General features: G+C 41.0%; 1 protein-coding gene across 2 annotated transcripts in view; it reads right to left on the minus strand.

The window, feature by feature from the left end:
* Nucleotides 1–475: 475 nt before the first annotated feature.
* The window catches only part of smarcc1a (SWI/SNF related, matrix associated, actin dependent regulator of chromatin, subfamily c, member 1a), a 30,144-nt gene continuing 19,127 nt past the window's right edge, over nucleotides 476–11,492 (minus strand). For both annotated transcript variants that reach the window (XM_062422812.1, XM_062422811.1), the window contains 6 exons: nucleotides 10,998–11,151; nucleotides 10,212–10,390; nucleotides 9,732–9,866; nucleotides 6,758–7,103; nucleotides 5,898–6,023; nucleotides 476–4,441 (listed from right to left, as the gene is read on the minus strand). In XM_062422812.1, coding sequence (XP_062278796.1) covers nucleotides 4,347–4,441; nucleotides 5,898–6,023; nucleotides 6,758–7,103; nucleotides 9,732–9,866; nucleotides 10,212–10,390; nucleotides 10,998–11,151 — 1,035 coding nt within the window. In that variant the 3' untranslated portion in view covers nucleotides 476–4,346. The remainder of the gene's footprint in view (nucleotides 4,442–5,897; nucleotides 6,024–6,757; nucleotides 7,104–9,731; nucleotides 9,867–10,211; nucleotides 10,391–10,997; nucleotides 11,152–11,492) is intronic.

Genomic DNA, 11,492 nt, shown 5'->3' on the forward strand with positions numbered 1-11,492 from the left:
TCCACTAAATTTCAGAAGGAAACGTTGCAATTTAAACGTTTGACTTTTACCCGTCAACTGTAGTTACTTTGCTGATTAACCTTTGTGTTGTCCTCCCGGGTCAAATTGACCCCGTCTGTTTTGACTGTTCCTTCCTTCCTATTTTATATGTGCTTACATTGAAAGCACATATAAAGATCTTTAAATAGTCAGGATGAACAGGAGGAATGATTACAGAGAGGAAAACCTCTTTCATTGTTCATATGGACACCTGACTGCTGCTTTAAGTCAAACTAAAAAACTGAACTCTTTTTGGCCTGTATGGGTCTAAATATGAGCCCCATACTTATTGACTAGTCCAGCTATTTTCCTGGTATTTTCACAGTAGTACCTTCGAGAGTTGCTTATGTAAAGTTCATATTGTGTCTTTGTGTGTGTTATGTTGTCCTCAAGAAACATTAAAGGAAAACCAAAAGCAAGAGGCGAGACATCAAACTCATACAAAACACAGTTTATTCGACAGTGTCTAGGTCCAAGTACCAACAGACCCCATACAAAATAAAAAAAAAATAAAGGAAAAACAAAATGCTACAAACTTCCAAAGAACAGAGATAACTTCCATCTACACAAAACTTCTCCTTAAAAATACATTACCATTAACACAAAAAAAAAGTATCGATTAAAGATAATATATGTAAGGGGGATTCCCGTCATATTTAAGTGACATTACATAACAAGCCTGGTAAGATGTCAAATGGGGAAAAGGAGAGCGCGGTGAATGAGAGCGTTGTGAGTCGATGCTTGTTTTTATTCATCTTCCAGCAGGCTGGGAGAAGATGGGCAACAGTCAGTGATGCAGCAGTCATGTGGGCAGCGAAAAAAAAAAAAGGAAGAAAGAAAGAAAGAAAATGTTTAAAAAGAGGAAATGAAAGGAAAATGGCAAACGAGAGGTAGCGAAGGGGTGCGCAGAGAGGTAGCAGAGCAAGAGGAAGATTTCTAGAAGAGGTAGCTAGCAGATGAACGAGGAAGAGGTAGCAGAGATACTAACAGTGCGAGCAAAGGGTGGGGGTGGGGGGGGGGGGGGTGAGGGTTGTTTGGATTAAGACTTCACATTTAAAAAGACCTTATTAGAGCTTATTAATAAACCTGTGTGTCGACTGTGGAAAGATGCAAGATGACAAGCGCAAAAATATTTTAGTATATTTAGGTTAGTAACGCTAAACTAAGTAAATGTATAAAGATTTGTTTTTTAAGGGTTGAAAATAATGAATTAGTGGGCAAAACAATCTTGTCACAGAGTCGATTAAGTAGGTGTTCTGAAGCTTTAAAAAGTCAAGATTGCAACTGTTGACAAAAAATGGATGAAAAGATCTTAAGACCGCCCAGAAAACTGGAAAATTGAACATCTATAAATTGTATTCACTCCATCTGGGCGGTCTTCATCTGCAGAGGAAGCTCATGTCACACTAGAGCCGACAGTTAAATCGATTAACAAGCATTTATTTCGATAAATCATCTTTTTTAGTACGTTTTTAAGCAGAAATATGATGAATATATTTAAGGTTTTGGACTCTTGGTCGGACAAAATAAGACAAAAGAGTCAAAGACGCCAACTGACTTTGGGAATTTACAGCAGAAATGTTTGTCTAATTAACGTTAAGAAAACAATCAGCAGATTACCGGTAATTAATCGATAGTTGCAGCCTTATGTGATACGATTAAAAGCTCTGGAGCTGCTACTAACAGACCTCGTGGTTAGATTGCTTTGCCAAATGATCAATAATGAACTTTCAATATCAATAATGAATCAATGTATCTGGATAAGCAATCCAAAAACAATAAATATTTGCTGGTTCCAGCTTTTAAATCTCAGTTTTTTGCTGTTTTCCTTTTATTTAAATAAACAGCTGATTCATATCAAAACAAGCAAACCTGCAGATTTCTGGACAATTTTTCCACATTTTCACAAATTAATACCTAAATGATTACATAATGACATAATGAAAAAAAAAATGTAGTAGAGTCGAGTCCTATATTTGCGTTTTCCCCCCCATGTTTGGGATTTACTTCGACATCACAGGACAGAAATGATTATGAAGCTCTGAAGTCACGATTGCTTCTCCTGGTTTGTTAACACCGGCTCCTCGGCTGAGTTAACACACAGGAATGAGGATATTGCTAACTTTTTTTTTTTTCTTTTCACCCACCATGGCTAGTGGCTTAAAAAAAAGCGATGCACAAATGTGTGTGAGGTCTGGGGGGCTATGAAGTGTAGTAGGAGGGGGTTAGCGAGGTAGGCAGCGCTAGGCGTTAGGAAAACGGAGCAGAGGAGAAGGAGGGGGGGGGGGGGGGGGGGGGGGGGGGGGGGGTTTATTGGCTACAGTATCAGCACCTAAAAAACATCTAGAAGCCCACTGCGCTGAGGAAGAGCGTCGTTCATGTTCTGATGTTTCAGTCGAGCCGCATCACAGCGTCTCCCTCTCTCTGTAAAGGCTGTGTGAAGGTCAGCAGGAGATTATATGTAAGTGTGTGTGTGTGTGTGTGTGTGTGTGTGTGTGTGTGTGTGTGTGTGTGTAATTTTGTGTGTGTGTGTGGGGTTGTCCAGTGCTTTGTGGCAGGGTCTGGCCAAGTCAGTGTGTGCATGCAGCCTCCAGTGTGAGCCTCAGCTTAGCTTACGTTTCTGTGTGTGTGTGTGTTACAGTGGTGTGGGTGGTGGTGGAGCAGGAGGAGGAATGACGGGTGTTAAACTTCCTGTTCTTCCTCAATAGTTGAACTTCATCAGTTTGTGCCACTCATGTAATCATCGGATCAGATTTGTGTGTTTATTTAATATTTTTCTTGTTTTACTGTCAATGAATTGATTCTTCTCTGTGCCATAAATCTTTATTATTGTCCAAAAACTATTAAAAACACATCAGTGAGAAGCACAGATGCACTGGGTGATGTGTCACTAATCACTCCTGCTGAATAACAATTGCTAAAATCTACAGTGGCCAAACTGTTGAGCATTTTTTAAAACTTAAACTTAAACATTTGTGAAACGTTTTGAATGATTTTAAGTCTTCAAATAGGAAGATTTGAGGTTGACGTCAGAAAACACTGAAAACTAATTTTCGCTTTCTGCTGAGAAAAAAAATTAAATAGACTAATATTTTTAATTTAGTAATAAATAACGCATGTTTTTGTCATAATGGAAAAAGGATGTTACAGGTCATCTTCAGACTCTTCTATCTTTAGTGACAAATATTCGCCTCCATGTACAATTAATTAGTTTAAAGCTGCTTCCCAGGTGCGTCTGTACTCCTTCATCCACAGATGGCAACTAAGATGAGAAAGCTAGCATTATTCCTTCACTGTGGACTTTGTAGTAACCATGACGATACAGAAGAATATTTTCAAACCTGTCAAATTTGGCCTATTTTTAATTTCCTTCTTCTTTTCTACATGAGAGGCACAGACTGGTCAAAAGGAGGCAAAGCAGATGAGTGAACCGCCATTAAACACCCCTCTGACTTGGACAAACACACGCACACACGCACACGCACACACACAGAACTACAGTGTATCATTTAAAGAGGAGCGAGAGGTAGATACTCGACAAGACAAGAGTGAGGGCAGGCTGGGTGCTCTGTGTGTGTGTGTGTGTGTGTGTGTGTGTGTGAGCATTTTATTGTCTGAATCATCATCATCATCATCATCATCATCATCTTGTGTGTCATAGCTCAGGCTGATCAAGCACACACACACAAACACACCCCTGCATGTCTAGTGGGGGGGGGTTCTCTGGTGTCACTAGCTCCCCCTGGTGTTTGGCTTGGAGTAAAGAGGCACCAAACAGGAAGAAGTACGTGTGTGTGTGTGTGTGTGTTTGTGTTAAGAGACGGGAGGGGAAAGGGGAGGGGGGGTTACAGTGTCATTTAAAACAGCATTGAAAAGAGAAAAGGTGAGACAGACGGAGCTTTTTCATCTGTTCTGTCTCCTTGTTTTTGTTTTTTCTGTACACAGTCATTCTCTCCAGCCTCCATCTGGCCCAACAGAGCAGAAAAACAGTGTTTATTACTAGACGAACCTTGCCGCTGTGCCCTGAGAGGAAGTCTGGATGTATGTGTGTGTGTGTGTGTGTGTGTGCGTGTGTGTGTGTTTGGGAAAAACTGGGTCACCCTTGCCACTGAACCCTGAGTGTGTGTGTTTGTATGTTGTAATGAAATTTATGGTAGTTTTGGGTGTTGTGGGGGGGAAATACCGAGCCAGTTGCAAAGGCCATCAAAAAAAGGGGGCTGAGGTTCAGAGACAGAGTTAGTTTTCTGTGTGTGTGTGTTTGTGTTCTTGTGTGTGTGTGTGTGTGCTTTTGTGTGTGTGTGTAGGTCTTAGTTGTCAGCCACGCGTCCACTCGTGGGCGCCGGAGGACCAACAACGGGAACTGCAGGTACCGGTTCAGCCTGTGCAGCTGGTGGGCCTGGGACTGAAAAAGAGGAAAGAAAGACGCTCAGTTTAAAAGAAGACACACAAATCTGCTGCTTAACTTGTTACGCAACACTATAATGTTTATTTCCTGGTTTCCATTTGACGAAGATCCTGTGTATTTTAATATAACTTCTCTCCTTTCTCTGCAAGCACTTTTTTTTTTCTTTTATAAAGAACAAAAATGCATCACAGGTTTGATGTTTCCTGGATCCACAGGTTAATCTCAAGGGTCATGAGATGATTAATGCAAAATAGCGCTTCATTGTTCAGACTTTTAGACTTTCTTAAAAAGGGAGAACACTCTTAGGTTGAACTGCTAAAATGCGGCAAGGGATCAAATGCACATATTAAGTTTTAAAGGTAGGGTTGGTAATGTTGGAAAGATAGCAAGAGAGCTAGCAAGATTTGAAACCTCCTCCTGCCTCCTCTAAGTCCCACCCCGCTGCTTCCCCTCCTGTCAGTGAGTCCGTCCAAGCCACGCCCCCACAAACCGGCAACCGCGACAGGTGAAGACTGTGCATGCGGGAAGTAGGCAGGGAGAGAGGGGGGCGGATGTAGAACTAGACATGAAGGCACCTGATTGGTTTTTGCTTTTCGGTGCGAAGAGCATGGATTGGTCAGAGTTTTATCAGTCCTGTGGCTGCCACAGAGGTCTGATTTTTTCCGTTCCTTTTTCTAAAGACAATGTATTGATACCTCTGATAATAGAAGGACCATTTCATCCAGTATAACAAAAAGTGCTTCTGAACAGGATTACCAACCCTACTTTTAATGGCTCAAATTGCGAAATAATGGTGTAAAACTGTCTCCAAACCAAATAGTACAGGATCAGTGTTGTTTCTTTTTTCGGGTGTGAAATCTACAAAGTTTAAAATGCTGAAGCAGGCTTTTGATTCCAGTCTATGAACAACATGTCATCCAAGATCATAAAATTAGAAAAATTACATTATTCTTCAAAGTGTTTATGGTCAAATTGAAGCCGCAGTGCTGTAAATTAAGTACAGTGCAGACTTTTTTTATGAGATATTGTTTGGAGCAATGTTTTTTTGGATCATGTGAAGTTATTTTAGATATTTGTACAGTGACATTTAAGTAAATTAACTGACTGAATTTTTAAAAATGTTGGTCTTTGCTTTACTTCACGTCATGATTTGAGGTGTTGATTAGCTGAAGAAACTTGAGGTTTGGCGTGTGATAGGATGCTAATATAATATATTCATATTAAAAACCAACTGTCTGCTCTTGGGTCGAGAACATATTTAAATTTCCAGAAACATTTGTGGGGTAAATACTGGTTTATAGAAACATTCCTACAGTTTAAAGTACACTGGCTCTGGTGAACTGAGCCGTGTACTCAGCACCTCGAATAAATCCCCAACCCCGAGTTTGCTGAGTGTGAACGAACACAACTCAACGTTAATGAGAGAATGTGGCGGAAGGAGGTTTATACTCACACATGCCGTTGGGAGCTCCGGGGTGGCGTGGAGGCATCATGGGAGGCATACCGCCAGGAGGGGGGCCAGCAGAGGGCGGGCCAGGGATCATACGGGTTGGCATCGGCTGGCTTGGTCCAATTGGTCCTGTGGTGCAGAAAGCATTCAGACATTTTGTTGAATATGGCGGAGTGGACAGCGTAATGTCTGACCAGGCGGGGAGCTCCGGTCCTCTGAAATGAGGCCAACGCGGAAGTAACTTAAAACTGCATTCTATCAAAAGGCCACCAGGGGGCGACTGTTTTGGAGTCAAAAGGACTTCTGTCTCTATACATGTCAATGGAGAATTCACCAACTTCTCACTTGGTTTCTAACCTCAGTAAACGTTTTCAAAATGTGTTTATGGTCTCAATCGCTAGTTTAAAGCCTTCTTCAATGCAGTATGATGTTCATTTGTGAAATGTTGGCCTCCCTGATTTTATATGTGACGATAAAGCAGGGTATGCATTAGGGCGTGGCTACGTCGTGATTGACAGGTTGATTGGTTCACAGGTTCAGGAGGGCGCCTCATGCTCCTCCTGATGCCCATATAAGTAGAATCCCTGTTTTTATTTTTCCCGGCATGCACCGGACATTTTCAAGATGGCGCTGCTCAGATCCGAAACTATTGGCTTCCGAGCAGCAGTCCACAAACCAATGGGTGACGTCACGGATGTTACGTCCATTTATTATATACAGTCTGTGTCTGAAACTGAGAGGTACTGTGTGTTTTTTACTAAATGATGACAAAAATCATCATCTTATCTTCATTATTTGTTATATTATTTTCTCTCTCACGCAGTATTTTTTACAAACACCTGCTCTGTGTTGGAGTCTCTCACCTGTCTGTCCTGGGTGGTGAGGACCCATGGGGTGGTGACCCATCGGAGGGAAGCCAGGATGGCCGGTTGGGGGCCCTCCGTGGTGGGGCCCGGATGCTCCATGGTGAGGTCCTCCGTGGTGAGGTGGAGGTCCTCCGTGGTGCATGCCTGAAGAAGGAGGCCCTGAGTGGGGTCCAGGACCTGAAGCCTGTCCCTGTCCTTGAGCCTGAGCGGCGGCGGCGGCGGCAGCAGCAGCGGCGGCAGCTTGCTGCTCCATCTGCTGCCTCGCCTTCATCTCGGCGTATTTGAGCTGCTCCATGTGGAACGCCTGACGCTCGGTGAGCAGCTGCTGCCTCTGAAGCTCCAACTGCAGAGAGAGAGAGAGAGAGAGAGAGAGAGAGAGAGAGAGAGAGAGAGAGAGAGAGAGAGATGGAGATGGAGAAATATGATTAAATGAAGATGTTTGTTATAACCAACAGTGAGAGAGTGAACAACTGGCAGCTACACTAATAACTGGTGGGTGAAGGTCAGTGTAGAGCAGCTGTTTCCCAAGATGTCTGAGGACCCCTGAGGGCCCATGAAATGATCACTGAGGGTCGTAATGCAAAAAATTATATTTAATTTGACCACCATTTGTCCCCATTTCATCCTCGAATAGCACAAAATAGCGTGGAAGAAGGTTTAGAGGGTTTTCTTGCCACACTATTGTTTATAAGAAAAACAAATATTTAACAAATCTCATCTGGGGGACATGTGGTTTGATGTTTTTGTCAGAGAGAACATTCAATACCAATTAAAGTAAAAACACTAATAAAGCTCTGCTGTCCCTGCAGGGAAGGTTGCCTGCATGTCTGCACAGGAGATGCATGAACAGACCTGTGAAGCCATTGATTCAGTGTTTGTGTCTCCAAGCTGAACTGTGCGGACCTTTGTCTTTGTTGTTTTTTTTGAAGATGTTTTACAGCTATGGCAGCAGCAGAAGTTTGGTTTCTCTTCAGTGTTGAGAAAGCTTATGTAAACCAGTGCTATTCATGCACTATTTACAGCTGTGAAACTGGGCTACAATCCCGATGCCTTCACCAGGAAAACACAGTTTTACACTCTCACTGGCGTCTCCAGGGATCGTCCAGCAGCGGGACACACACACACACACACACAGCTGAGGGCTTTTCATTCAGCCTGTAGAAGCAGGTAACAGTTTCACTTGCCTGACTATACAACCGCTTTGCTCTGGAAAATGTTTTATTTGCAATTCAGCTCCCTCACAAAGAGGTAATTCGCTGTGTCCTCTTCAGTCTCTGTGGAAGACTTGGACCACGTGGGAAGCCAACTTGTACAGCGGCCAACACTGGCAGATGAACTCTAAATATTTACTGGCTACATATATTAATTCAGCAAACACATAACTTTGTAACACTGGTCATTTATGGACTATCATTTAAAAAAAAACTGTATTTTAATGAAGTGCTTTCCATGTATACTTCTTTGTTGTTGAGTAAAAGCATAAAAACCTATGTCTTTATCATCCAGAATCACCACTGTCATTTTTACATACACATGCCATCAGTGTGCTTCATTCTTAAATTATTTATCCATCATTTTAGATTTTGGTCATTTTCAATCCCAAATTTATCAGTTTTCTAAATTCGCTCTGGAACCACAAACAAACAAACAAACAAACAAACACAGGTTTCATTCAACTGTTTTGTTGTCTAACGCCTGAAGATATTAACTATTAGGAGCAGTTTCCAGACTATTTAAACCAGAGAAGACTGAATAATGTGCTCACACACTTGAGTAAAACATCAGGTGCCTTTTGGTTTTTGTTAACCTCAGCTGGGTTGTGATACACTTCAGATCAATCATAAAATCATTGATTTAAGAAGCAGGGGTGGGATTCAATAAGTTTTGACTTCTTCCCACTCCCTTTCGGATGTGGTTGAAAGTGCATTGCATCATGTTTTCTGTTAGGTGTAAGTTCACTGTTTTCAGTCAGACCATTGTGCTTTCTTTTTTTTTTTTTTAATATATATATATATGTTGTTTTTGTTTTGTTTTTTTCTTGTTTTACACATTCGAAAAATAAAATAATCTAATCTAAATTCTTCTGACTGATAAAAAAAAATAAACATTGTGCAGATTCTACTTTTAGCCATGATGTCTCAGGACAGCCACTGTTTAAAGAGTTTTTTAGTGTGTTTATTTTTTCCCCTAAACACTGAATATAATTAGATTTCATAAAAAGGGTTAAAAAGGATTCAGACTATAGCTGCACAATATGACCAAAATCTCATATTATTATTATAATACCTGATATAACACATTTTAATTCAATGAATAAATAAATAGTTGGTCTGTTGGAAACTACAAACATTAACAGCTGCACTGAACACGCAGTGCATTCATTGAACATTAAGTGGAGTCCTGTGTGTTCTCGTCTGAATTTCATGTTGAATCAAACCGATCACTTTTGGTCTAAATATAAACACACAGTGTGTAGTGTGCTCTTCACCTTCTCACAATTATGATACTAATTTATTGGACTCTAAAGTGTGAATGTAGGGAGCTTGTAAATGTTTCATGTTGTCCAGTGTAGGGCTGCAACAAATGATTATTTTCATCGTCTATAACGTGTTAAATTGTGATAATACGACATTTACAATCTCTCAGAGCCTGCTGTGATGTCTATATTTGCTTATTTTATCTGAAAAAAAGTCATAAACTGAAATATTAACAAAAAAAGCAGCTTGAAAATGACTCAACAATGGTTGCAGATTCATTTTTGAGTCAATAAACTATTTGATTATTTGATTCAATTGTTGCAGCTCTAGTGTTTAAGATGCACATTTACACTTCAGGGAGTAGTTGTGACTAAAAACTGCATTATGAACTTCCGTTAACAAATCACCTTCATTATTAATAACATGCTGAGAGCTCTTAGTGAGTGAAATACATCAGCTGGAACTCAATAATCAATACTCTTCCATCAACTTACAGCCTCTTTCTCTCGGTCCATGATGGTCTCGAGCTCCTCGAAGTGCCTCAGCTTGATCTCCAGCTTCTTCATCTGGGTCTCCACCAGCAGAGCGACCAGGGACTTGATCTTCCTCTCCTCCACCGCCGCCAAGTGCTGAGACGAAAGGAGATGACAAACCATGAATATATCTGATCGATGTCAAATACTGAGATAGCGGTAACATCATCACGACATCATGATTTAACGTTCAGCTCGTTCTTTCAGCATTTTATAGAACATAAAAGAGGGCAGGACATTAGCAGATTGAGGGGTTTCTAGTCAAGAAAAGGTGAAAGTTTTGCTTTAAATCTAAACAATCCTGAAGGGGCACTACATCCTGCAGTACTGTGGCTTTAAGTGCACAATATTTGAGTCAAATTGTAGCCACACGACAACCCAGGCGAACATTAAAAACATGAGACTTGCTTAAGTGTATTTTCTATGACTCAAAAGTCTCACCTTGGCTTTTGTGGCAGCAGAAGCGAGGGCAGCAGCGGCCGCAGTTGCAATGTTGCCCTCTCCGATGTCATGCTCCAGCTTCTTCCTCTTCTCCTCTCCCTCATCTATAGCTGCCTTCTCCTCCTTATCTTTCTCCTGGTCCGAGGACGACGTCTCCATTGCTTCCTCCTTGTCTTTTTCTGACAGGATGGAAAGACAGAAAGCAGAGAAGACAGTGTCAAACATGTAAAGAAAAGTCCTTCTGTATACTTTAGACTTTAGTTTTTAACTTTTGCTGAACAGTGACCCCTGTGGCCACAAGTGGTAACTACAGGATAACCTCATAGTTTGTAATTCGTTTAAATTTGTGCAGTTCAATATGTTTTATTGATGAATTTTATGTATTTTAGAGACCCAAAAGTAAGAAATGGTCATTATAATTTCCTGCAGGAAATTAAAAATTAAGTTTTTAAATGTCTTGTTTTGTCTGACCAACAGTCCAAAACCCAAAAAACTTCAGTTTACAATTACATGAAACAAAAAAACCCCAGTAAATATTATATTTGACAAACTAGAGGCAGCAAATGTTTGGTATTTTTGCTAATCATTAAAGAAACAACAAAACCTCCCACACACCTCTGATTTTACATGAAAAGCTAATCTTTTGACTTGAAGACATAACAAAGATCCTTATTGGATTAAAACATCTTCTGATAAGAAAATATTCTAGTTGCGAGCTTCTGAACAATGATGTGCCAGATATTTCTTTTTTTATTAACAATTTTTTATCATGAAACTCAGCATTACCTGCTGGAGCGGTCTTCGCCTCTCCTCCGTCTTCGCTCTCCTCCTCACGCTCCGACGTCTCCGCTCCTTCCTTCTTTACCTTGTCCGTGGCCTCCGTCTTGTCGCTCTTCTCTGCGGACTCACTGGGCTTCTCGGCCTCGTCCTTCAACTCCGCCTGAAGGATGATGAGGACACAGAAAAAAGTTAGATGTAAAGGCTGATATTGCAAGTTTCACTTTGACCAAATCTAATGTGAGTAAAACTAAGAAAAACAACCCTCACAAATAGCCAAAAAAGAAGGTTATGTCTTCAACTAAAAACAGCATAAGGAGGTAAATGTGGATGCAATTACTTTGAGGTGTAATTTTTATTTCAGATCTAAGTGGCCAGTAAACGCTGGTCAATGCTGCGATGCACAGGACACCAATACTGGGTCGAATCGTTAACCCCTATTCACTTTTTGAGGGAAAATCACTATGATTTAGACAGAGTGTCTGACACTGGGTTAATGGATGC

This window comes from Scomber scombrus, chromosome 7 (genome assembly GCF_963691925.1).
Source record: "Scomber scombrus chromosome 7, fScoSco1.1, whole genome shotgun sequence".
Lineage (NCBI taxonomy): Eukaryota > Metazoa > Chordata > Actinopteri > Scombriformes > Scombridae > Scomber > Scomber scombrus.